The 27447-nt window shown below is 46.3% G+C and overlaps 1 protein-coding gene and 1 pseudogene across 3 annotated transcripts; one reads left to right on the forward strand and one right to left on the reverse strand.

Moving 5' to 3' along the window:
- On the reverse strand, positions 1-27097 carry SLC19A2 (solute carrier family 19 member 2). Of its 3 annotated transcripts, none has more exons than XM_074973816.1 (6): positions 26913-27097; positions 15982-16590; positions 7719-7815; positions 4861-5053; positions 3150-3291; positions 1-2523 (listed from the first exon to the last, which is right to left on the reverse strand). In XM_074973816.1, the coding sequence occupies exons 1-6, from the start codon at positions 27090-27092 to the stop codon at positions 2395-2397; spliced, it is 1350 nt and encodes a 449-aa protein (XP_074829917.1). In that variant the 5' UTR covers positions 27093-27097; the 3' UTR covers positions 1-2394. The 3 variants fall into 3 exon arrangements, with proteins under 3 accessions (XP_074829917.1, XP_074829910.1, XP_074829927.1); XM_074973809.1 differs by having other exon boundaries at positions 7719-7941; XM_074973826.1 differs by having other exon boundaries at positions 2386-2523; positions 4923-5053; positions 7719-7941.
- LOC141992154 (uncharacterized) lies at positions 21706-23273 on the forward strand (annotated as a pseudogene).
- Positions 27098-27447: the final 350 nt, after the last annotated feature.

The raw sequence follows: 27447 nt of genomic DNA on the forward strand, positions 1-27447 counted from the left end.
TGTAATATCAGAACAAAACCAAATAAAAAGGTCTTATGCATGATGTCTTGTTTGCAATATTTCATATGTATGTACCTTTGCTTCTACAAACATTACTCCCTCCACAACAAAATAGTCTCCTCCATCTAGATTCTTACACTACTCCATCACTGCAGCATTCAGATACCACAGTGATAATCATAAGAACCTGAAACGGACTTCCAGGCTTAAGATACCTACATTCATTGGCCCAAATAAATATAGCAAAAAGTGGCCATATATTTAAAACAGGCATGGCGGTAACTTTTGATCTTGCCACAATCCATTAGTAACATCACTCTAGAACAGAGGTCCTGAAACTGTGGGGCAAACGCTCGGGGGGAAGGCGCGATGGGACCCAGGCCAGCCCCCACAGGGGTGGGGAGGGAGCACCACCCAGCCCCTCCACTCCCAGCATTGCTCCAGCCCCATCCCCAGCTTTGGCCCCCTTATCCCTGACCACGTCTCCTCTCCCACCTCCCAACCCGGGAGCCACAGCTAGAGGTTCAGCTTCTTTTTTGGTTATTCATCCCCATGCTCCTGTATCATCTGCAACCAAGCTGAGATTATAATCACAAGGGGCTGCATGTGAAATGACCATCTGTTTTCCAAGAACAGTTATCAAATTATGTTTCATCACAATTTCTCCTTGCCTAAAACCTACCCTTTAACACTGCTTGAGAAGTTTCCTTAAAAAACAAAAACAAAAAAACAACTTTTAAATGTTCCTTTTGAGTTTCTTTTTCAGGATAAGGCAGCTAAGTTACATACAACTAGAGGTCAGCAAAAATGGTCCCAGGAAACATTAAGAAACCAGATTTCAAAATCAGGAAGTTTGGGGAAGTCCAGATCCTGGGATTTTGGCTCAGGTCCAACTATACTTGTTGGGCTCCATAAGCCATCTCAGGTTTGAGTTGGATCAGGTCCTGGAGAGTAGGAGAATAATGAGCATACACACTCGATTCTGTGGCTCACTTTGTAAGAAAAGCATTCTCCCATGGAACTCTCTCTCCTCCCAACACCCCCCTATGGACCAATTCTCAGTTCTCGGCAGAAAAAAAATAAATATTCTTCCACCCAAGGATACCTGTGAAACCTCAGTTGTGTTTAAAAAAAAAGTAGTGAGTAAACATGGTAGACGCAACTTGATAAGAAGCATACAGCATAGCAACTGGCCCTCCCCAAAGAGCCAATTTAGATACAAAAAATTGCACTGCTGTGTGCTTCCTTTTCCAAATTACTCAGGCGAGTCCCAAGTTGTCCAGACTGCAAAACAAAGGCAGGTTTTAGGATGCATTGAGTTTTCCTGTTCAGTTAGAAAGGGGGAAGGGTTTACGAATGGACAGATCTGATCAAAATAGGATGTCACCAAGTGTTAAAAAAAAAAAAAAAAAAAAAAAAAAAGCCAAAGAAATGAGTATTTAGATGAAAAAAACTGCAGTAACGCAGTCAGTCAACTTCATTCCCAGTACTAGTGTAGCCTACTACACGAACCTACACTGGAGCATTCAGGGTCAGTGGCCTTTGCATCACAGGAATCAAGAGTCCTAAATGACATCCATGATCCCACAGACCAGTATTCTGGACAAATAGATAGCTTATTTGGTTCTCTCCAGCATTACAGTCCTTTTGAAGCAAGCAGCAACATGGACTTTCCCAAAACAAGATGTATTTGCCAACAGCCAACTCACTGGTGTCAGAAGGCTAATCCAGAACACATTTTAGCTTTCAAGGGAGAGAACCAAGGAAAGCTATGTCTGATACTCTGACAGATGGGATGGTAGACCAGGTAGAAATAGTACAAGTGATATGAAGAAATGTGCAGACATACAAACCTCAAATTTAAAATATATTCAGTACTCAGACGTGTGCGTCTAACAGCATGGGTAAGGCACAATGCCAGATACAACACAGCTCCGCCAAGGCACCTCAATTCTGACTTATAGCATGGCCCCTGCTATTCCAGCCCTGGATCCCCACACACAGCTCTGCTAGCGAACCTCACAACTGACCTGCAGCAGGCTTTTCGTGCTCAAACACTGACAGGTGGATGGAGGGAGCATTTATACACCCAAAGCCTTATTTGCACTGATGATCTGAGAGCCCCAGGTTTCACCAGCCTTTCACCTCTTGAGCAAACTTGTGATACCCCAGTGCACCTCCATATACATGGAACTGAACAATAAAAAAGGCATTTGAGAAGGAATGGCCATTCTTACTTATGTAAGATCTAATTAAATAATTTTCCCTCTGATGTGTGCTACTAACATAGTATAAACTACACTTCAGATGGCTGCCTTGGAAAACAAGTGGCAAAGACACCAATAAATACTTCATCTTCACACATCACAGCTGAATATGTCCTCATTCGCGGCACTAAGGAGTGCTTGCAGTAGATCTGCTTGGCATCTCTTCCTGTCTTCTGTAATTCTTCATAACACTGTGTATGCCACTCACCAAGAACACCAGCGATATGGCTGCAAAGTAACTAGCGTAGATCATGAACTGCAGAGTGGGAGAGAAAACTGGTAAGTTAAAGGCTAGCAAACTCACTCCTCTCCATCCTATATGAAAGGAAAAATATTCCTTTTTTTTTTTTTTAAATTAGGATTGGTGAATGAAGCGTGCTGCACCTAGTTCAGTATCTGGAGTAATCACTACTTTCATCAGAACTGGGGAAAGACTCCAGACAAATGGAGTTTAGTCTCTAAGGCTGCTTACCTAAAAGGGACCAATGCCACAGTGTGCGCATAGGAAAACCTCTCACCGAACTAACCAGGAGCTTCACTTGCACAGGGCTACAGGAACATATCTAACGAATAGTGGCAGCCCAGTTCTCCCATACACCTGTGCCTCAAACCCTGTCCCAGTGGGGTGAGATGGGAGCTCAGCCTCCATCCTTGACTACTCAGAGAAAATTAACAAGGTAGTCAACTGGTGCTAAGTGTGGTTGTGGTTTTGTAACATGGACAGCAACAGAACTGACACGCTTTCTTTTTCTTACACCCTCTGAACAGCAACAACCTGGACCAGAATCACAAACAGATGACAGAGGCAGGAGAGAGGCTCCACATCCTGATTTACATCCCTTCCTTCTTCCCCAGTTAGTAAAGATAAAGCAGCGATCTTACCTGTGTGAATATGTTTAGCCCAAGACCACTGGAGTCAACAACAATCAAGGTGAGTAAAGTCTGCAGAGCCAAGGCAATGAAAGTATTGATACCAAACACCAGAGCATACCGCTCCATGCTTAGATTGGTAGCAATTTGGAACCTAAGCAGAAAGACAAAGGGAGAAATGTGAATACAGGAGGAAAAGGGAAGAAGGAATCTTTCAGGGTAAAAAAATATTTAGATAAGAAAGCTATGTAGGTTGAAAAGTTAATTCTTAAACTGGCTATGTATTTCCATCATCTGGCACTGTGATCTTATCACATCTCACAAGCTAAGCAGGGTCACAGTGGGCTAACACTGGGGAAACTGTCACAGGGAAACCCTAACTGCTGCAGAAAAGAGTTTCAGAAGTTCAGTAAGTTGCACTCTTTATCTGAGTCAGTACCGAAATACTCTCTCCTGGTACCTGCATGACACTGTGCCATTGGAAGGGGCCATCTTTCAGAAGAGATGCAAAAGACCCATTAGCCTGGGGTGTATGTACTCCACGCTGGCCCAGCAACTTAAGGGTTAATACAGGCACTGCCAACCACTGCTGACTGGCAGTCTCACAGCAGCTGGGGGCGGGGATACAGGGGCTATCAGAGGAGTAAGCAGGCTGGAGAAAAGAGCTCCTGTCAGCAAACGTCTAAAGAGCTGCCCAGGGATGAAAGGACCAACCCCCTGTGGTACCTGAGAACAAAGAGGGTATTCAGATTCCTGGGCACCAGAAAGACTGACAGCCCCACTGAGCTGGGCCCATGCCCTGCTAGGCCAGAAGGGGGCACCTTTGCGCTGACTCACACCCTCCTCCTTTAAGGAGGAGACTTGTTATTGGTTGTCTTGGCTAGATTCCAATTTGTCCTACTGAGGAAAACTCCCTCTGCAGTTTACAGTGGACCAAGAGACTTTTTCCATTGGACCATATGAACCGGAACCATAAACTCACTGAACATTAAATCTCACCAAATGAGGGTAAATCCATCCTCATATCCACTCATTGTACTCCACACCTGAACATAGCCATTATACGAACAACATACCCTCATATCTCAATGTCTGTACTTTGACCCGCTAACCTATTACCCCCAGTTGGGGATATTGCAGATTATGTATTCCTTACACCATCTGATCCTAAACCGAACTTCACACCCCTTGATAATCTGTACATTATTCCCTGATAACCAGAAATTTCTACGCTTAAACTCCGTACTGTTTTCTTTTTATTTTATCATCTTAATAAAATTCTTAAATCTTTCCTTCGCTTCCTAGCTAACCTGTGCTGTAGCATTTGATGAAAAAGTTTCTGCATTCCACTCCACAGGTGACAGAATATTATCTCCTCTCATTTTCCTTCTTGTATGTTTAAACTTTGACCATGTATTACTACTTGCCCCTCTTCCCCTCCCTGTGGCTTCACTCAAACAATGTTTATGGAAAGACATGTCACTGACAGGCAGCACTACCCAGTATTTATAAACAACGACTTTAGTATCACAAAACCTCCGTTCTATTCCCAAGGTCTGCCACTGAACTGCAGGCAATTTGTCAAAGCTCAAGTGTAAAGAACTTCAAGATCCTTGCGCAAAAGGCACGGCCTACATGCAAAGCATTAAGCCAGTTTTGAGACAGACAGCTATAGTCTTGTCAAGTTTTTTGTTTGTTTGTTTTTTTTAATTAAAATACCTACGTTGCTATCGTGATGAGCAGCATATAGACAATTCTGAAGATTACATATGAGACGTAACACACCCAGATGTTACGAACAGTGTCCATAACATATACAGCAGCAGCAATGAGGAGGGAGAACAGGGCCAATGCCACCTCACCCCAGGTAGCCCAGGATACTTTTATGTAACCCACAGCAAATACAGCAACAGCTCCTATAAGTAGAAAGGAAAACAAATACAACTTAATAGTTGCTCAGACATTCAGCTTAAGCCTTCTGTGTTTTAGATTAAGAGAAACCAATGTCTAAATATATGAGATGTGCATGAGGGGAGCTCCACTACTGTGCACATATTAAAAAGAATAAAATAAAAAATCAGAAATTGTAGGGCTGTAAAGAACCTCGAGAGGCCATCAAGTCTAACCTCCTGCCTGAGGCATCCCTGACAGGTGTTTGTCTAACCAGTTCCTAAAAACTTCCAATGATGGGGATTCCACAACCTCCCTTGGAAGCCTATTCCAGAGCTTAACTACCCTTAGAGTTAGAAAGTTTTTCCTAATATCTAACCTAAATCTCCCTGGCTGCAGACTAGGCCTATTACTTCTTGTCCTATCTTCAGTGGACATGGAGAACAACTGATCGTTGTCCTCTTTGTAACAGCTCCTAATATATTTGAAGTCTTATCAGGCTCCCCCTCAGCTTCTCAAGACTAAATGTGCCTAGTTTGTTTAACCTTTCCTCATAGATCAGGTTTTCTAAACCTTCTATCATTTTTTGTTGCTCTTCTCTTGACTCTTTCTAGTTTGTCCACATCTTTCCTGAAGTATGGTGCCTAGAACCAGATGTAGTATTTCAGCCGAGGCCTCACCAATGTCGAGCAGAGCTGGACAATTACCTTCCATGTCTTACATTCAACACTCCTGTTAATACACCACAGAATATTAAGGATTTTTTTCACAATTGCATCACATAATTGACTCATATTCCATTTGTGATCCACTATCAACTCCAGGATCTTTTCAGCAGTACAACCACTTGGTCAGTAATCCTTAATTTTGTAGTTGTGCATTTGAGATTTTTCCTTCCTAAGTGAAGTATCTGTCTTTACTAAATTTCATCTTGTTGATTTCAGACCAGTTCCCCAATTTGTCAAGGTCATTTTGAATTCTAATCCTGTCCCCCGGAGTGCTAGCAATCTCTCTGTTTGGTGCCATCTGCAAATTTTATAAGCACACTCTCCAAGTCATTAATGAAAATATTGACTAGTACCAAAACACAGGACTGGCCCCCATGGGATATCCTCTCAGTTTGGCAGTGAACCATTGATAACTACTTTGAGTATGATCTTTCAACCAGCTGTACACCCACCCTACAACAATTTCATCTAGACCACATTTTCCCTAGTTTGCTTATGAAAATGTCATGTGGGACTGTGTCAAAACCCATATTAAAATCAAGAGAGTAGGATTCTCAACAGTATTCATCATAGGACTAACTCATCTCTACCTGAAGTCTGTGGTAAACTCCTACTAGACTTCAATGGGAATAAAAGTCAAGCCAGTACCAAGTGCTTTAGAAAATCCCACCCTAGCTCTGCAAGAAAGCAACCCTGGTGCCCCAGACTGTAGCTGATTCACTCGTTCTCATACAGTCTTCAGGCTCAGACATGAGTGAGCTATTCTGATCCCATCATCAGGAGATACTGTACTCTAGCAGTCAGGTTTGTTCTGTTACTTATTTAAACTTGGCCGAGCACTATGGAGGCAGGTGGTCAAATGGTCAAAGGCAGAGAGGTGGAAATTAACCTGCTGGGTTCTGTGCCTAGAAAGTGATGATCTGTACGGGGCCAAGCCTCTTATGATCTAGGGGGGAGGGATAGCTCAGTGGTTTGAGCATTGCTCTGCTAAACCCAGGGTTGAGAGTTCAATCCTCGAGGGGGCCATTTTGGGACCTGGGGCAAAAATTGGGGATTGGTCCTATTTGAGCAGGGGGTTGGACTAGATGACCTCCTGAGGTCCCTTCCAACCCTGATATTCTATGATTCTAGTCCTCAGAGGTGCTGAGCAACCTGTTCCCACTGAACCTCAGGCAAGTGCTCAGCACCTCTGGGGAAGGAAAGGAATACAAGGTCATTAATATTCATTGCCTCAGTTTCCCCAACTAGGCTAGGAGGGTGATACACAGCTATGGAGCCTAATGCAGTATCATGTAGTGCTCCTCTGAGTGAACACATTAGAGCAGTATTAAAAGTATCCCCACAGCTGTGACAAAGAACGTCCAGTAGACTTCTATTACACAAAAGTTTGTCACTTATGCCTTACCTGACCCTTTCAGTCAAGCAAGGCCTTTGGCAACTGAGGTTACAGGGCAGACTACTTTGAGGCTCACAGATTTCTTCCAATACTTCCAACTAAAAACAGTGGTAGCTCAGTCTGTTTGAGCAATAAAGTCATAGATCCTCAACTGCATTTAAGCTGGCAGTCATGTTAACACCTAACTATACATAGGGAGTCTGTCATACATCTGGAGAGTTTTGTTAAGCATTCCAGAGCTGCAACTGCTTTGGGAGGGTCCTGTAACACTGCACATCACAGGTAGAAAGACCAGGTATTTCCACATTTCAATACCTACCTCTTAGGTTACAAAATCAGCGCAGGGCAGCTGAGTCACCCTTAGACATTACACATGAAACTCACCCAATGAAAATTTGATTCAGTGTCATTCTCTCACCTGTACATGCTAGGAAGCACTGCAACATCAGACCTGTTTTGGCAATACTGAGTTTGAAGGACATAACATGCTAGTTCTGTGGTTTGGTACAGTGTTTAGATGCCTTGTGACATGCACCCATTGAAACTGGAGTTTAGTAGGTAGCTTACCTAGTAACGTAGAAACTGCCTCCACGCCACCATTATAGATCTCGAAGCTCTGAGAAGGCAGCACCATTTCCCACAAGCCTTGCGTGTAGTTTATTACCTGGAAGTAGCCACAAGTTGAGAATGCCCACCACACAGACCAGCAGAGCATAGGCCGGGAGGAATAGCACTGCAGGAAGTCCCGCCATAGCTCTTTGAGCACCTTTGAGATATCCACTTTCTGTTCCTGCACAGATTTAAAAAAAAAAAAATCATCCCATTTCCGAATGATTCACCTTACTCCACAAATGCACTTACCACTGGCAGGAAGTTGCAGAGCAATAGCCCTGGATACACCACAACTCAGTCTGTCACAGAGTATCCACACCAGCGACACGTTTTCCCACCCTAACCCTGCACGGGTGAAAAAATAGTTCATTCTCCATGGTCTATGTAAACCTTGGCCTCTGTGCTCTAAGGGCCAATTTACTGCTAGTTGTGGTGGAGGAGAGACTGATTTTCTGCTCTCTACCCTATTCGCTAGGAACTGGACAGAGGCCACCAACTTATTTCACACAGGCTACAGAGCAATCAAATAACAGCTTCCAGTCATTGCCAATCTGACCTGGATTTGAGCCAGAGACCAAGTAGTAAGAGTTTGAGAGCAACCACGGAAGTTTTCCCAAGCAGGTATTTGGAAGTTTCCCACAAAACCAGTTTTCAGAGATTACAATTATTCAAATTAGTGGTCCTATTACATAGCTTCATACCCCATTTATCAAGAGATGCAATATAATTACATAGGTCAAAAGGCTCAGACAATCAGAGATATGTTGTCTGGAGGAGATCTGAACAGTGATGGAGAGTCTATGGAGCAAAGATAGAAGAAGGTTGTTTCAACAAACACAGGAGCTGCAGAGCAGAAGTTTCTTGCAACCACAATTGCTGGACTGCGTGAAGAAAAAGAAATTTACAGTCTCTTCTCATGCAGCTCACCTGGAATAAGGTTGGATAGAGAAGTTCCAGGGAGAGATTTTTGTAAGTGTTTACCTTGGGTGGAAAGAGCAGAAGTTAATTATCCATCAGAGAGGCTGGTTACTTTAGTATCTAACGTGGAATTATATTCCCTACTGCTTTATGTGAACAGCACCAGAGAAAATTAGTACTAGCTTGCTTTGTAATAGAGATCCTAGATTTCAGACTACTTGGTTCAGTAGCAGATCTAGTAACCCCTCATGCCAAATGAAATTAACAGAATGCAGGAGTTGTACAGAGTAATTCATCTTGTACCAAGACACTGCAGGGTTCTTCCCAAAACCATTAAGGGTCATATCAGCACCATTAGGATTTCTCCTCCCCAAACCCCCTGCAATGGACACCAGCAGCCCCTTATGCATGGAATGCCCTTCCTGAACTAGTTTGTGAAGCTCCTGTCCCGTCCTTCAAAATCAGTCCTCAAAACCCAGTTGTACTGTGATTCCTATTAGCAACTGGAGGCTTTATATCAAGTTACATTTATTTAAAAAAAAAAAAAAAAAAGTTGAGAATGTTAAGGTTGAGAAGTCAAGCCCCTGAAAGTTAGGAAATGCCATTTTTCTGGCAGTCTGTGCAATCTTAATTTTACCCTCTTATACAACCATTCTGTACACTGAATGAAGCAGGGGTCCTGTGGGGGGGAGGGGGAGGAGAACCTTTATATGATCATGCAATTAGACATTATCATAATGCATCCCCACAAGAGGGCCAAATTAAGGTTGCCCAGGCAATCATAAAACTGGCATTTCCCTACTTTTGAGTGCTGGACTCTGCAACCTAAATAAATAATAATATTTTCATGTAATTTATATGTAATTTGAGGTGGGGGTGGTTGTTTTTTTTTAAAAAGATAACCAAATTCTACTGTGGACAACCCTCCTCCCTGAATCATGGTATGCTGAATGTGAATGAGACTAGGTGTAGGAGGGGGATGTTAGCTTTCCTGATGCAAAAAATACCTCACCGATGCCACCTTAATGTTTACTGTATAAGGAGAGAGTAGCTGCTCAGTAATGATCAGCTTCTCTCATCTTTCAGGAATGACCAGGCCAGGGTTCTCAGATTCACATGAATCAGAGCCACTGAAGAAAAGAGAATTACAGGTTTCAGAGTAGCAGCCGTGTTAGTCTGTATTTGCAAAAAAAAAAAGGAGTACTTGTGGCACCTCAGAGACTAACAAATTTATTTGAGCATAAGCTTTTGTGAGCTACAGCTCACTTCATCGGATGCATTCAGTGTATTCAGATTTATACACAGCTGAATTGGAATTAATTTGCAAACCGGATACAATTAATTTAGGCTTGAATAGAGACTGGGAGTGGATGGGTCATTACACAAAGTAAAACTATTTCCCCATGTTTATTCCCCCCCCCCCCCGTTCCTCAGACATTCTTGTCAACTGCTGGAAATGGCCCACCTTGATTATCACTACAAAAGGGTCCCATCCCCACCCCACCCCTCTCCTGCTGGTAATAGTTCACCTTAAGTGATCACTCTGGTTAGTGTGTATGGTAACACCCATTGTTTCATGTTCTCTATGTATATAAAACTCCCCACTGTATTTTCCACTGAATGCATCCGATGAAGTGAGCTGTAGCTCACGAAAGCTTATGCTCAAATAAATTTGTTAGTCTCTAAGAGACTTACAGACTACCAGCCCTTCCAGCCACTCTCCTGATCCTCCAATACTACAACGTGAGTGGCAACTGGCATGCTTGGTTTCATTCATGCAATAATAGTACAGTAAATAACACCTGTCATCCAAGGATCACAGAGCATTTACAAGTGGACATTATGGTTAGGTTAAGTGGTGGAGAACTGAGCCACACAGAAATAAAGTGACTTGCCCATAGTTCATTCATAGCTAGGGCCCTACTAAATTCAAGGCTGTGAAAAACAGGTCACAAACCATTAAATCAGATCTCCACTGTGAAATCTACCTATTGTACGGGAGAAGGAGGGGCAGGGCTCCGACTGTGCATCAGGGTCCAGCTGCTAGCCCCAGCAGGGCTGAGCAGGAACGGCACTTCCTCTTCCCTTGCATGGCTACTCTCAAAGGGAGATCAGACCCATCACTGGGCACCTCCCGAAGCTGCAGAAAGCTCCATGGCTATGCTGCCTTCAGAGCTGGGAGAGGTTCCAGGAGATGGGTCTGATTTCCTATGTGCTGCTAGCAGAGCCCCAGCCGGGCTGGGGAGGGAAGGGACTTCCTCTTCTCCTGCACAGAGGCTCTCGGGGGCGGAACATGGAACCGCAGCCAGTGGGACCTGCGGGGGCAGTGCCTGTGGACAGGGGTAGTGTGTGGAGCCACCTGCCGCCCTCCCCCGCACCAGGAGCTGCTGCCAGACATGCCAGCCGCTTCCAGGAGCGGCACGGGGCCAGGGCAGGCGGGGAGCCTGCCTTAGTCCCACTGTGCCACCACCCGGGAGCTGCCTGAGGTAAGCGGCACCCAGCCGGAGCCTGCACCCCAACCCCCGGTCCCAGCCTTGAGCCCCCTCCGCACCCCATCCCAGAGTCTGCACCCCAAACCTCTGCCCCAGCCCCCTCCCAGAGCCTGCACCTTGCACCCCAACCTGCTGCCGGAGCCCTGAGCCCCGTCCCAGAGCCAGCACCCCACATCCCCTCCTGCACCCCAATCTCCTGCCACAGCCAAGGGCCCTCCTGCACCCAAACTCCCTCTGAGAGCCTGCACCCTGAACCCGCTTCTGCGCCCCAACCTCAGCCTGGAGCCCCTCCCACATTCTAAACCCGTCGGCCCCAGCCCAGAGTCCGCACGCCCTCTCAACCCCCTGTCCCAGCCTGGTGAAAGTGAGGGAAGGTGGGGGAGAGTGAGCAACGGAGGTGGGGGGTGGAGTGAGTGGGGCAGGACTTCAGAGAAGGAGCAGGACAAGGGTGTTTGGGTGTGTGTGATTACTGTTATTTCTACATTTTCTTTGAGGTAGATCCTGGGTTGCACTTAAATTCAAAAAATGATCTTGTGCGTAAAAAGGTTGGAGACCACTGCTCTAGTTTCTTCTCAGCTCTAGTAGATATCAGACACTCCCTGTGGAATCATTTGTTGGTGCTCTGCCAGTTGCAGTGAGTTCAATTGCCTAGATCCTTGTTCTCTGGGTGGGTACAAACAAATGCAATTTTCTGATAACAAAATACAACCGGTTTGAGGACACACGAGCACAAAACAGTGAATGCTGTTTCTATTCTTGATCTGAGCAGAGGATTTCAGGTAGAGCATGGATTTAGGTTTGGAAAGCTAGGGAATAGATTTGCTGTGTAGGAAGCAGCCACTAATTCTTCAGGTCCATAGTGGTAGATATTGGATGCTTCAGAAGGCAGGATCCCCTAAACATTTTTTTAATTGTGCAATGCTGCACGTGGAGAGAGAAAATTCTTCCCATTAGGTTATGCGCGTGAGGTTCAGCAGGCATTATCTTAACATGCAAAACTATTATAGAGCAATGTGATTCAGCTCTATGTTGGTTTTAAAAAATAATAATAATGGAGCCTCAGTATTTAAGCCTGGTGTAATTTAACTCCATAGATGGCTGTAGTTGATCTCAGAAAGCATTCCCTTTATTTTAGATTCTCCATCAAGGCCTCCTTCGTCTTGTATTATAGGACATAGTAATAAAAACATGTCATTCTGTTTCATTTATGATTTAGGGGTTTACTGAAAAAGAGATCAGTTTTTTTTGTTTTGTTTTTAAAGTGCTTTCGGCCTATGGAGTATGCTGCAATGGAAGACAGGATCCTTGCCTCATGTAGCTCACGATCGACTGCCTCAACATATCCTTTCCTCCCAAGTAGAAGAATTCTGAAGGTGTTTACAGCTATTACTAGATGAAATGGTCAGTGAAACTGACAAAGATTGCTGATGCCACTGTGGACAAATAGTCCAGATACCGGTGGGAGTGACTGAACAAATCCCCAGGCTGAAGGTCAGAGAGGAGGAAGGCTTTTGATTAAGATCACTTGTTCAACAATCCATTACATATACCTGAGTGATCATGGAACTCCCCCAACCCATCCCAATAAAAGCAGCAAAATAAAAGAAAGACTTCCCTTCATCTATGCTCAGCGGTTCCTTTAGTTCTCTCAGTAAAGGGGCCTTGCAAAACTGTTAGATTGGGTAAAATTAATTCCCTGGAATGTTAATAGGTTTAATTCTCAGCAGTAGCCTATGAAAGGATAAACCCTTCTGGCTAAAATGAAGCCCAACATTGTTGCCCTCCTTCCCCACTCATTGCTCGGGATAGTATCTGAAGAGAAGCCTGACTGGGGAGACTGACACATTATATAGTCATATTGGCTCTAGCTCTGCTGAAATTCTCATGCAGGATTTTATCTTACCTTGCAACTCCCTATTGCAGGCACTTCTCATGTCTCAGCTTTCCAGCATATGCAAGAGTGATACAGTCCAAATTCTCCTATGTGCTTGTAGTACTTTGAATTTTGCCCCAACCTTAACTTCACTGACTCTCCGTTCACTCCAGGATCCAGCTAGAGATGGATTTATTTCTATTAAAACTCTCAATGGACTTACGCTAACCCATCTTATGGGCCTGGTCTCTCCATACTCCCCTCAAATTCAGCATCAGCCTCCTCTTGATAAAAGTTTTGACCAAACAGACCCTTGTATTCACACCCTACACACTAGTGTAATAATTTTTGTACAAAATATGCCTTTTGAGGTATCACTTGAAAACTAAAAACTCACTGATCAATAATATCATGGTAAAGTTACGAATTCCCCGTATGATGTTGGTAGCACATGTTCAAACCCATGCAGCCCCAACTAGAAAGCAGTGGTTAAACAGGTCTGTTCTAAACGGAATGTGTTTAGCTCCATTTACATATACACAGAGACAGTGCAAATCTGCATTTCAGCATACACAAGGGAGAAGAAAGAGGATGGGGGCACCTTCACCCCCAGACTCCACATAGCCGTACTTACTGTTTGAATAAACTTTACTTTGAGGGTTAATCCTCAGAAGAATCTACTTCAAAGGGGGACTGGACTATAAAAGTGAGAGGCAAATACACACTCGGGGATCTCTCTTTTTTACCTAAGACGACAAAGGAACTTGGACTTTTGCGAGGGGTTCTGACCTGAGAATTTGGTTAGCCCACTCTTGCTGGCAACAGGCAATAAGGATTTTACCTTGAGCCAAGTCTAGCTAGTTAAGTTTTCGTTCCCAAAAAGCATTTTATCTTTATGTCTCTTGTAACCATTTCTGACTTCAATGCCTAATATTTGTACTCAAGATCACTTTTAAATTAAATAGAACAGAACGTTTAAGTTCAACTAATCTAGGATTGTGTTTAAACTGAATTGTTTGGTAACCCCAAGTAGCAAACTGTTGTACATTGACCCCTTACATGGGCAACAGACCTATAATATCTGGAGTGTCCAGGAGAGGGCTGGGCAGTGAAGAACATATTTTGGGGGGAAATTTGGGACTGGGAGCGTGTTGGGGTCAACCTGCAAGTAACAATGAAGGCTGCTGGAAGCAAGAGTGTGACTGCTGTGTTGCAGACAGGCTCCTGGGGTCAGAAGTGCTGAACCAGGGTAGTGACTATATAGAAAGAAAAGGAGTACTTGTGGCACCTTAGAGACTAACCAATTTATTTGAGCATAAGCTTTCGTGAGCTACAGCTCACTTCACTCAGGGTGTGATCTGCATGCTGGCAGGTTGATTGTGACCGACCCAAGATTGAATCCCCTCACTGGTCTGGATTGTCCCTCGAAATGTGATACAAATATCACCAACAACAATGCAAGAGCTTTCTCCTCTGTAGCTCCTAACATCTTTTCATCAAGCTGACTCTCCATCTCATTTCAAGTCCCTCCTGAAGGACTTTTTTAATCCATGAGTCCTTTGTCACTTACTGATCTTATACCTGCACCACAGTGTATACACACAAGTGTCTGCTGTCATTTACTGTCACTCATTATAAAGAATTTCAGCCGAGCTAGTACAAAAGGTACTCTAAGATACTTCCAGGATCAAAAAATAGGACTAAGTTTGTTGCAGTCCAGTTACAGCAACCACATATGCCAAGTTAATTATAGAACTGGGCAACTGGACAAATTTAAAATACTCCCACAGGCTATACTTTATTTAAAATACTCCCACAGGCTTGCGTCAGAACTTAGTGCACACAACCCTAAATTCTTATACTGATTCAGTATCTTCCTGGCCAGATTAAATGATTAGCAAGTTCACCTGCAATAAAACTCTGTAGTTCCTCAGTTTTTTTCTCACCCGGTTATTGAGGTGGCAGAGGCAAGCTGCATATTGTGATGCCACGGGGTGTATTAACTGCACTTTGGGCACCCATAAGGTTCTCACTACCTCCCCCAAAAAGTGTTTCATTTCTTAAATAACTGAATGGGAATTTATGAATTTCCTTTTTCATAATATAAAGCACTAGAGAATTTTAAATAAAGTGACCAGGTACCTGCAGGAATAATGCACAACATGTGTTTTTCAAAGTTCGGGTCGCAACCCAGTACTGGGTCACAGCATGTAAGGCACTGGGTCGCCTTGCTCAGCACCCAGGGACCCTAGCAGCTCCGGTCAGCACTGCCAACTGGGACATTAAAAGTCCCGTTGGTGATGCTGCCCAGCTAAGGCAGGCTAGTGCCTACCTGCTCCGACACCGTGCTGCACCCCAGAAGCGGGTCCAGCTTCTAGGCGGGGGGGCCATGGGGCTCTGCGCGCTGCCCCCACCCCAAGCACTGGCTCCACACTCCCATTGGCCAGAAGCCAGCCAATGGGAGCTGTGGGGGCAGTGCCTGCGGGCAAGAGCTGCTTGTGTGCCTCCGCCTAGGAGCCAGACCTGTTGATGTCTGCTTCTGGGGTGCGGCACACTCCGTGGTGCCTCCCACACTCCAACCCCCTGCCCCAGCCCAGAGCCCCCTCCCACATCCTGAACCCCTCATTCCTGGCCTCACCCCTGCACCCCAACCCTCTGCCCCTCCCACACCCATCATCCCCAGCTCCACTGGGTCACAGGCATCAATTTTCTTCATTTGGGTCCCCAGAAAAAAAAAGTTTGAAAACCACTGCACTACAATACTGTGTGATCAAAAGGAAGACAGGAAAGCACTTTTCTGTGCCACACGTACTTGAGGGGGTGGAGAGGGATACCTTCTGCTGTCAGGTAATTGAGACACACAGTTCACTACATATACAAGGTGGCCATGATAGTGACATGTTCCAAGGAAATGGAAGACAACAGCATGGCTTACCTGTGGCTCTGCAGAATGCTCTTCTACATTTAAGGGAACTTTCGATTCAATGTCTTCCCACCCAGGGACCCTTTTTAAGGCAGCATCATCTTGGATGACAGCTCCATTTTTACAATCTAGAACTTTCATCTCCCTACTGACCTGGCTTCTCAAGACGAGGTGAAAGAAAAGACTTTTCTGTGGCATTGGCAGAAACCAGGCTGTGGCAAAAGCCACAGACACAGAGGTTAGGGAAATGACGTTCAAGCTGAACAGGGACCAATTGGCAACCGATACCAGAATCTGTCCACAGATGGAACCCACAGTGTAACCCACGAGGGTGGCACTTCGACAGTAGCTGGTGACTTTCTGGTACAAGTTCAAGTCCACAATGCTATAGATGTAAGAATAATAGGCAATCTCTGTAGCAGTCACCAATCCATAGAAGAACTCGAGAAACTGAATAGCTAGCAATCCTTGGGCGTAGAGCAGCATGAACCATGTCACTATAAGGCTCAGTCCCTGGAGAAGGATTACAGGTTTGTACCTGAGATAGTCTGTTGCAAGGAATACAGGAAACAGCAACACCAAATATGAGTAGGTCCATACTGGATAAATTTCATTGAAAACCTGTATGAAGAAAAGCAAGCCATTAACCAAATCACCTGGGAAAGTAAACTTTGTGTATTTGAAAAAGTTCAAAGAAAAAAGGATTCCTAAACACAGACATTTAAGAAACAGCTAGTAAAACCGTTTCCCAGCAATGCCAACAAAATACTGAACAAAATGCAACATCCCTCCCTTCTACCTCTAGTTAGTGCTGTACAGGGAGCTAGAGGTAACAGTAGACTTGAGTTTGGATACTTAAAATAAAAATCTTAAATTTATACATGTCATTCCATCCCCAGAATTCACAGAGTGCTTTACAAATACAATAATTTTCATCCACTAGTGAAATGCAACAGCTGTTTACCAGAACACCAGACTACTATATAGATGCTTAAGTACTTGCATAAGGCTTTTTCCAGGTGTAGATCACACAGTACTTTACAAAAGTGGGTAAGTTACTTTGTAATGTATTTGCAAAAAGAAAAAAAAGAGTACTAGTGGCACCTTAGAGACTAACCAATTTATTTGAGCATAAGCTTTCGTGAGCTACAGCTCACTTCATCGGATGCATATGAAGTGAGCTGTAGCTCACGAAAGCTTATGCTCAAATAAATTGGTTAGTCTCTAAGGTGCCACAAGTACTCCTTTTCTTTTTGCGAATACAGACTAACACGGCAGCTACTCTGAAATTTGTAACGTATTTATAAATCATTATACATTTTACATCCGAGGAAACTGACTTGTCCAAAGTCACATAACAGATCGGTGGCAGAACCAGGAACAGAACCCAGGAGGTCAGGATACCAGAATACAGTCCAGTATCCTAGCCACTAATTAAGTTCAGGGCAAGTTTAGGTCTGAACCTGCAACTAGTACATTTGTTCATTCCTCCAATGAAGAGGAGCATTACTATTAATGTAATTAACCAAAAAGTGATCATGCTTTACCACTCATTTGTTACTGAAGAAACAGTAGTAGCTGTTGCTTCTCTACTTTGCTTCTCTTATTACTTTGTCATGTCACCAACTGACATTTACTTTAAATCAGTAGCAAATTCATTACCCGTTATAGTGGACACTGTCAACATGAAACAGTTGACATGTACTTTTTTTTTTTTAAATCCAGATTCCGGATCAGTGCATCAGCTAAAAAGCCTGCCCTGAAGTTAGCCTTTAGAAAATTCCTTTTAAGATTATTTGTATGGGGTTTTTCTGGTTCCCTGTTGGGAATATCTTTATAAACACCAACAAAGAGGAAATTGACTATACACTAAGTGCTGTCAAACAAACACTCAAACTATATTGTGTTATACATTATGACATTCTCCTAAGCAAACCAGGGAAATGTGGTCTAGATGAAATTACTACAAGGTGCGTGCATAACTGGTTAAAAGACTACTAAAAGAGTAGTTATCAATGGTTCACAGTCTAACTGGGAAGGATTTATCTAGTGGAGTCCCACCGGAGGCTCTCCGGGGTCCATTACTATTCAACATTTTCATTAAGGACTTAGATAATGGAGTGTATCCTTATAAAATTTGCAGATGACACCAAGCCAGGAAGGGTTGCGAACACTTTGGAGCCCAGGTTTAGAATTCAAAACAACCTTGACAAATTAGAGAACTGGTCTGAAATCAACAAAATGAAATTCAATGAAGACATGTACTACACTTAGGAAGGAAAAAATCAGTTGCAAACACAAAATGGAGAATAACTAACTAAGCAGTAGAACTGCAGGAAAGGATCTGGGGGATATAGCAGATCACAAATAAGGGTCACTGACCTCGAACAGATTACCAACAAAGTTGTGGAATCCCTGTCACTGGAGGTTTTTAAGAACAGGTTAAAGAGGGATGAACTAGGAATACTTGTTTCTGCCCAAGCATATGGCAGGGGTAGCTAATAGGCAGACTGTGTGCCAAATTCAGATCGCCAGAAGCTTTTGAATGGACTGCAAAAATCTTATTTATTTATCATTATTGTTATTATTTTTGTATTATTTTCTCTAGAGTCTGGACCTTGACTATATTTTGACCAAGAAATTTGGACCTTGACAAAAAATTACCACCTTTGGCATAGGGGGACGAACTACTAGATTACCTCTCCAGGTTCCTTCCTGCCCTACATTGCAATGTTTCCCTGTAAAAATTTATAGCAATCTTAAGTGTAATTTAGAATGATAGTGCATACATTTTCAGACAGAAGTGTGACTTATGTGACAGTGACCCTTTAAACGTCTAATTTTTAGGCCACGGACATTAAGGTTTTGGGAGAACAGGTCCTCCTGTGAAGATTTTCTTCCCAATAACAGCTACTCTCCGTTTGTACTCTGGCACTGCCAATCCTGGGGCGTGGACCAAAATTAGATAAAACAGAGGTGGGCAAACTACGGCCTGCGGGTCACATCGAGCCTGCGGGACCCTCCTGCCCAGCCCCTGAGCGCCTGGCCCGGGAGGCTAATCCCCGGCCCTTCCCCTGCTGTTCCCCGTCCTGTGCAGCCTCAGCTCACTGCGCTGCCGGCACAGTGCTCTGGGCGACACGGCTGCAGAGCCTGGCCTGACCCACTGCTCTGTGCTGCGCAGTGGCATAGCTGGCTCCAGCGCTGCCAGCCACTAGTGCTCCAGGCAGCACAGTAAGGGGCCAGCTGCAGGGGGGTTGGATAGAGGGCAGGGGAGTTCGGGGCGGGGGGGGGCGCGCGGGCAGGGGTCAGGGGTGTGGATTGGGGTCGGAGCGGTCAGAGGGCAAGGAACAGGGGGGTTGAATGGGGCAGGGGTCCCGGGGGGGGCAGTCAGGAAGGAGGGGGGGGTTGGATGGGCAGCGGGGGGGGGTCATATGGGGCGGCGGGGGCAGTCAGGGGCAGGGGTTCACGGAATGGGGGTGTGTGTGGATAGGGCAGGGGTCCCGGGGGGGTGTAAGGGGGCAGGCCATGCCTGCCTGTTTAGGGAGGCACAGCCTCCCCTAACCAGCCCTCCATACAATTTCCAGAACCCGATGCGGCCCTCAGTCCAAAAAATTTGCCCGCCCCTGAGAGAAAACCAAAATCCACCAGGAGTACAGGCACTTCCTACAAATCAGCGATGGCAGAATTTTTTGAGGAGTGTGGAGGAGGGAGAGAAGTGTCTTCAGTAGCCTTGGATAGACCTTATTACTTCACCCTGATCCTCCTCCAGAACTTCCCATTAACCCCACAGACTTCTCAATCAGCTCTTCCAGCCAGACTTCTTTGTTGTCCTTCCTCCCTACCTCAAGCAAATAGCCTTGGCCACCTTTTAACAGGCCAGCCGTTGAGTTCTCTCACAAGTGGAGCACCTTCACTCTTTTGTATACAATTCACTGCTGCATACGCGCTCCCCTCTGAACTGCAGAGCTCAAATCCCAAGGATGTGCTAAGGCGATGTCTACACGACACAGCTTTTAGCTGTGTCCGTAAAAGTCGGGCAGTGTAGCTGCTGTTTGTCAGCAAAAATACTTCCACCCCCAAAGAGTGGTGTTTGCATTGTCGACAGGAGAGTGCTCCTGCTGACAATGCGGTGTTCACACTGACACTTGCCGCAGCAAAACTTGTGTCTTTCGAGGGGGGGGGGGGGGGCGGGGACAATACCTCTGAGCGATAAAACTTTTATCAGTTAATCGCCAGTGTAGACATAGTCTTAATCTGGATGCTGTCTGCATTACAGGGGCCAAATATTGCCTCTTTGGCATTTCCATCGTCTTGTAGGCACACAGGCAGCAAGTCCAAGGCCATGCCAATCGACATCTGCTGCCCCTAAACCAGGGGGTCGCGAGGTTATTACATGGGGGGGTCACGAGCTGTTAACCTCCACCCCAAACCCCACTTTGCCTTCAGCATTTATAATGGTGTTAAATATATTAATAAGAGTTTTTAATTTATGGGAGGGTCTGCTCTCAGAGGCTTTCTATGTGAAAGGGGTCACCAGTAAAAAAGTTTGAGAGCCACTGCCATTAAACCATGTACAAATCTATTCCAAACAGAAATTTGATGTTCTTGTTGCTTTGTTTTTTAAGGTAAAAAATATTAATCTGGAGTCTAGCTTTGTTTTTTAAGGTAAAAAATATTAATCTGGAGTCTAGCTTGCAGAGCTAAATAAGAGTGATCAGTAAGCATTTAGTGCTATTTGAAGGTATTTCTCAAGAAGGGGAATTGTTTCAGATACACAGAAAACTGCATTCTCAACACATGACAAAATTATTTTTAAATTCCCTGGTATTTCCCAGACATTTACAGGCGAGGAACACCAGAAAACTAGTTATCAATGGGAAGGAAGAGAGTGTGTAAACAAACCAACATTTTTGCTCCAAATCACCAGTCTGAATTCAATCAGCTGTGATCAAGAGTCATTGTACTGAAATCTACTTGACAAGAAGATCCCCAATACTTCAGTTTTTTTTTTTTATGTTTAAATGCCCCCATACGCTCTTCCTTTGTCAGACAAGCCAAGAGCAGGTCAGAGACTTAGCCTATATCTAGTACTGAGAGGGTAGTTATGCTTACAACTGACAAAAACAAAAAAACATTTTACAGCAAGACAGCTAACGTGTGAGAGTTATATTGCTGTAAAAATCCTACTGGAGACAAGGCACAAGTAGTTTTTAACAAAATGTAGCTAGAAGGAGGAGGAGAACACTATACCCCACACCTGGGTTTGATCTTACCTTGGCTACATCAGGGTAAAAACTACATGTGCCTTCTCTCCACTAGGATTTACAGTAAGATAGCTAACATGACTTAGCCCTGGTCTACACTAGGACTTTAGATCGAATTTAGCAGCATTAAATCGATGTAAACCTGCACCCGTCCACACGATGAAGCCCTTTATTTCAACTTAAAGGGCTCTTAAAATCGATTTCCTTACTCCACCCCTGACAAGTGGATTAGCGCTTAAATCGGCCTTGCCGGGTCGAATTTGGGGTACTGTGGACACAAATCGACGGTATTGGCCTCCGGGAGCTATCCCAGAGTGCTCCATTTTGACAGGTCTGGACAGCACTCTCAACTCAGATGCACTGGCCAGGTAGACAGGAAAAGAACCGCGAACTTTTGAATTTCAATTTCCTGTTTGGCCAGCGTGGCAAGCTGCAGGTGACCATGCAGAGCTCATCAGCAGAGGTGACCATGATGGAGTCTCAGAATCGCAAAAGAGCTCCTGCATGGACCGAACGGGAGGTACGGGATCTGATCACTGTATGGGGAGAGGAATCCGTGCTATCAGAACTCCGTTCCAGTTTTTGAAATGCCAAAACCTTTGTCAAAATCTCCCAGGGCATGAAGGACAGAGGCCATAACAGAGACCCGAAGCAGTGCCGCGTGAAACTGAAGGAGCTGAGGCAAGCCTACCAGAAAACCAGAGAGGCGAACGGCCGCTCCGGGTCAGAGCCCCAAACATGCCGCTTCTATGATGAGCTGCATGCCATTTTAGGGGGTTCAGCCACCACTACCCCAGCCGTGTTGTTTGACTCCTTCAATGGAGATGGAGGCAATATGGAAGCAGCTTTTAGGGACGAAGAAGAAGATGATGATGAGGTTGTAGATAGCTCACAGCAAGCAAGCGGAGAAACCGGTTTTCCCGACAGCCAGGAACTGTTTCTCACCCTGGACCTGGAGCCAGTACCCCCCGAACCCACCCAAGGCTGCCTCCTGGACCCAGCAGGCGGAGAAGGGACCTCCTGTGAGTGTACCTTTTAAAATACTATACATGGTTTAAAAGCAAGCATGTGAAAGGATTACTTTGCCCTTTGCGTCCTTCATGGTAGGACACTTTACCACTCCAGGCCAGTAACACGTACTCAGGAATCATTGTACAACAAAGCATTGCAGTGTATGTTTGCTGGCGTTCAAACAACATCCGTTCTTTATCTCTCTGTGTTATCCTCAGGAGAGTGAGATATCATTCATGGTCACCTGGTTGAAATAGGGTGCTTTTCTTCAGGGGACACTCAGAGGAGCCCATTCCTGCTGGGCTGTTTGCCTGCGGCTGAACAGAAATGTTCCCCGCTGTTAGCCTCGGGGAGGGGGGAGGGTTGAGGGGGTAGCCATGCGGTGGGGGGGAGGCAAAATGCAACCTTGTAACGAAAGCACATGTGCTATGTATGTAATGTTAACAGCAAGGTTTACCCTGAAAGAGTGTAGCCACTGTTTTATAAAATGTGTCTTTTTAAATACCGCTGTCCCTTTTTTTTTCCTCCACCAGCTGCATGTGTTTCAATGATCACAGGATCTTCTCCTTCCCAGAGGCTAGTGAAGATTAGAAAGAAAAAAAACGCACTCGAGATGAAATGTTCTCCAAGTTCATGCTGTCCTCCCACACTGACAGAGCACAGACGAATGCGTGGAGGCAAATAATGTCAGAGTGCAGGAAAGCACAAAATGACCGGGAGGAGAGGTGGCGGGCTGAAGAGAGGGCTGAAGCTCGAATGTGGCGGCAGCGTGATGAGAGGAGGCAGGATTCAATGCTGAGGCTGCTGGAGGACCAAACCAGTATGCTCCAGTGTATGGGTGAGCTGCAGCAAAGGCAGCTGGAGCACAGACTGCCACGACAGCCCCTGTGTAACCAACCGCCCTCCTCCCCAAGTTCCATAGCCTCCACACCCAGATGCCCAAGAACGCGGTGGGGGGGGGACACCGGCCAACCAGCCACTCCGCCACAGAGGATTGCCCAAAAAAAAAAGAAGGCTGGCATTCAATAAATTTTAAAGTTGTAAACTTTTAAAGTGCTGTGTGGCATTTTCCTTCCCTCCTCCACCACCCCTCCTGGGCTACCTTGGTAGTCATCCCCCTATTTGTGTGATGAATGAATAAAGAATGCATGAATCTGAAGCAACAATGACTTTATTGCCTCTGCAAGCGGTGATCGAAGGGAGGAGGGGAGGGTGGTTAGCTTGCAGGGAAGCAGAGTGAACCAAGGGGCGGGGGGTTTCATCAAGGAGAAACAAAGAGAACTTTCACACCGTAGCCTGGCCAGTCATGAAACTGGTTTTCAAAGCTTCTCTGATGCGTACCGCGCCCTCCTCTGCTCTTCTAACCGCCCTGGTGTCTGGCTGCGCGTAACCAGCAGCCAGGCGATTTGCCTCAACCTCCCACCCCGCCATAAACGTCTCCCCCTTACTCTCACAGATATTGTGGAGCACACAGCAAGCAGTAAGAACAGTGGGAATATTGGTTTTGCTGAAGTCTAAGCGAGTCAGTAAACTGCGCCAGCGCGCCTTTAAACGTCCAAATGCACATTCTACCACCATTCTGCACTTGCTCAGCCTGTAGTTGAACAGCTCCTGACTACTGTCCAGGCTGCCTGTGTACGGCTTCATGAGCCATGGCATTAAGGGGTAGGCTGGGTCCCTAAGGATAACTATAGGCATTTCAACATCCCCAACAGTTATTTTCTGGTCTGGGAATAAAGTCCCTTCTTGAAGCTTTTGAAACAGACCAGAGTTCCTGAAGATGCGAGCGTCATGTACCTTTCCCGGCCATCCCACGTTGATGTTGGTGAAACGTCCCTTGTGATCCACCAGAGCTTGCAGCACTATTGAAAAGTACCCCTTGATGTTTATGTACTCGCAGGCTTGGTGCTCCGGTGCCAAGATAGGGATATGGGTTCCGTCTATGGCCCCACCACAGTTAGGGAATCCCATTGCAGCAAAGCCATCCACTATGACCTGCACATTTCCCAGGGTCACTATCCTTGATATCAGCAGATCTTTGATTGCGTGGGCTACTTGCATCACAGCAGCCCCCACAGTAGATTTGCCCACTCCAAATTGATTCCCAACTGACCGGTAGCTGTCCGGCGTTGCAAGCTTCCACAGGGCTATCGCCACTCGCTTCTCAACTGTGAGGGCTGCTCTCATCTTGGTATTCATGCGCTTCAGGGCAGGGGAAAGCAAGTCACAAAGTTCCATGAAAGTGCCCTTATGCATGCGAAAGTTTCGCAGCCACTGGGAATCGTCCCAGACCTGCAACACTATGCGGTCCCACCAGTCTGTGCTTGTTTCCCGAGCCCAGAATCGGTGTTCCACAGCATGAACCTGCCTCATTAGCACCATGATGCATGCATTGCCAGGGCCCATGCTTTCAGAGAAATCTGCGTCCATGTCCTGATCACTCACGCGACCGTGCTGACGTCGCCTCCTCGCCCGGTATCGCTCTGCCAGGTTCTGGTGCTGCATATACTGCTGGATAATGCGTGTGGTGTTTAATGTACTCCTAATTGCCAAAGTGAGCTGAGCGGCCTCCATGCTTGCCTTGGTATGGCGTCCGCACAGAAAAAAGGCGCGGAACGATTGGTTCCCTGCCATTGCTCTGACGGAGGGAGGGGCGACTGACGACATGGCTTACAGGGAATTAAAATCAACAAAGGGGGTGGCTTTACATCAAGGAGTATTTCAGGCAGGACTTCACGGAGGGTTCCAATAAAGAAATGGTGCACCTAAGTTATTGTTCTTATTGGAACAAGGAGGTTAGCCTGGCCTCTGATTGATACATGGCTAGATTTACCTCGCTGCACCTTCTCTGTGAGTGACTGCAGCGTGACCTAGAGGAATGAGTCCCCTAGACAGGGGAGAAGGCAAATGAGTACAAAACAAATCTGGTCTATTTCTTGTTTTGATCCACTTCATCCATCTTTTACATCTTTGGCTGGCAGCAGACGGTGCAGAAGGACTGCATGCCATCCACATCTCATGGCTGCTCGGCAGAAGATGGTACAATAAGACTGCTAGCAATCCATATTGCCTGCCTGCTCACCATAAGATGGTTCAATAGGACTGACTGCCGGACTTAAGAGAATGACCTGGTCAGGTCACTAAAAATTTAGTCCCTGCGCCCATGCCTGCCCAGGCGCTCCTGATCGACCTCACACAGGCGACCAGGAGCACCTCGGACATGACGAGGACGGCTACCAGTCGTACTGTACCGTCTGCTGCCAGAAGGCAATGGGTTGCTGCTACTGTGTAGCAATGCCATACCGCGTCTGCCAGCACCCAGGAGACATACAGTGACGGTTACCTGAGAGGGCTCCATGCTTGCTGTGGTATGGCGTCCGCACAGGTAACTCAGGAAAAAAGGCGCGAAACGATTGTCTGCCCTTGCTTTCACGGAGGGAGGGAACGGGGGCCTGACAATATGTACCCAGAACCACCCACAACAATGTTTCAGCCCCATCAGGCATTGGGATCTCAACCCAGAATTCCAATGGGCAGCGGAGACTGCGGGAACTGTGGGATAGCTACCCACAGTGCAACGCTCCGGAAGTCGACTCTAGCCTCGGTACTGTGGAAACACTCTGCCGAGTTAATGCACTTAATGCACTTCTGTGGGGACACACACACTCGAATATATAAAACCGATTTCTAAAAAACCGACTTCTATAAATTCGACCTTATTCCGTAGTGTAGACATACCCTTAGCTATCTCACTGCTTACAAAACACACGGGCGGGGGGTGGGGGGTGGGAGGCGGCGGCAAAGACCTAGTCATACTCTCTCCAGCTTCAAGTTGAGGCATGTTAGAAAGGTAACATGGGCAAGCTTACACCACTAACCCCTGCCACCCCTGTCCTGCAGAACAATGATACATTGAGTGTATACAGGTTTCAGAGTAACAGCCATGTTAGTCTGTATTCGCAAAAAGAAAAGGAGTACTTGTGGCACCTTAGAGACTAACCAATTTATTTGAGCATGAGTTTTCGTGAGCTACATCCAATGAAGTGAGCTGTAGCTCACGAAAGCTTATGCGCAAATAAATTGGTTAGTCTCTAAGGTGCCACAAGTCCTCCTTTTCGAGTGTATACAGTGCTCTTAACAGGATGATCTCAAGCACCTTACAAAACCTATTACCCCAATTTACAGAAAGGGAAGAGGGAGCATAAATTTAAGCGATTTTTCCAAGTTCATAGATTCAGTGGCAGAGCTGAAGTCCTGACTCATGCTGCCCCAAGCTAATAGGTAGGCACCACTGCCTCCCAGAAGCCTAGCTCAAAAAACAAACACACACACAGAAAAAAACACCTTAACAAGGAGTCACATTTCAGCAAGGGGTGCAGTGGGCAAACTCCACCGGGATGATGCCATTTTGTCTCCCTACAATCCCAGACAATTCTGCCTGCCATCAGACAGTCGCCGTGGGGTGGGGCTGCGGTGCACAGCTCCCCTCTCTCCCCCCGGAGAGGGTTCTCTGCGGGGGAGAGAGGGAAGGGGGATGCAGATACAATTCCGGGAGTTCTGCGTTAATCCGGAGTTGGGGGGGGGGACGGGACACCCCTAGATGGGGCGAAGAGTGTCGCACACCACCGCCGCTCCCCCCAGCACCCCACGCCGCCGGCGGGCCGGTACCTGGGTCTCGGTGAGGTTCTTGTCCGGCCCCAGCAGGTAGCGGGTGAGGAAGGGCTCCGAGGGCCGCAGGTTGGCGAAGAAGCCGTAGAGGCAGAGCAGCGCGGTGGGCAGCACCCAGCAGCGGCCCCGGGGAGCCCGCCCGGAAGCAGGCGGCGCCCGGAGCCCGGCCAGCGCTTCCATCCGCGGGGGCCGGCTCGCGACTCAGCGCGGGGCCCCCAAGGGACTCACGCGCCGCGGAGCCGCCATCCGCCCGCACGTGCTGCCAAAGGCACCTCTAGCTCGGCGCCGGCGCTCAAACCTACCCCCACTGGCCAGTCAGCCAGGAGAAGAGCGAGCTTTCAAGCGGCCTTCCCATTGGACAGGGCGTCCCCGCCCCCCGGACATCAGCCAATGACAGCGGGCAGAATGCTGTGACGCGAAACGTAAGGTGTGGGGGAAGGAGGAAAGGGAAGGGGACTGAGGGTTTGCTGCATGTGGGGACGGGATCGGCACGTGGCTGGGCTCTCCTAAGGGCAGCACGGGACTGTCACAGTGG

Source organism: Natator depressus, chromosome 1 (assembly GCF_965152275.1).
Source record: "Natator depressus isolate rNatDep1 chromosome 1, rNatDep2.hap1, whole genome shotgun sequence".
In the NCBI taxonomy this organism is placed as follows: domain Eukaryota; kingdom Metazoa; phylum Chordata; order Testudines; family Cheloniidae; genus Natator; species Natator depressus.

Excerpts from the sequence above, each read along its gene's own strand:
- SLC19A2 (XM_074973809.1), bottom strand. The coding sequence starts at position 27,092 with ATGGAAGCGCTGGCCGGGCTCCGGGCGCCGCCTGCTTCCGGGCGGGCT. Across the intron at positions 16,591-26,912 it reads AGAACCTCACCGAGACCCAG|GTTTTCAATGAAATTTATCC; the intron begins GTACCGGCCCGC and ends TTCTTCATACAG. Across the intron at positions 7,942-15,981 it reads AGCATTCTGCAGAGCCACAG|GAACAGAAAGTGGATATCTC; the intron begins GTAAGCCATGCT and ends AAATCTGTGCAG.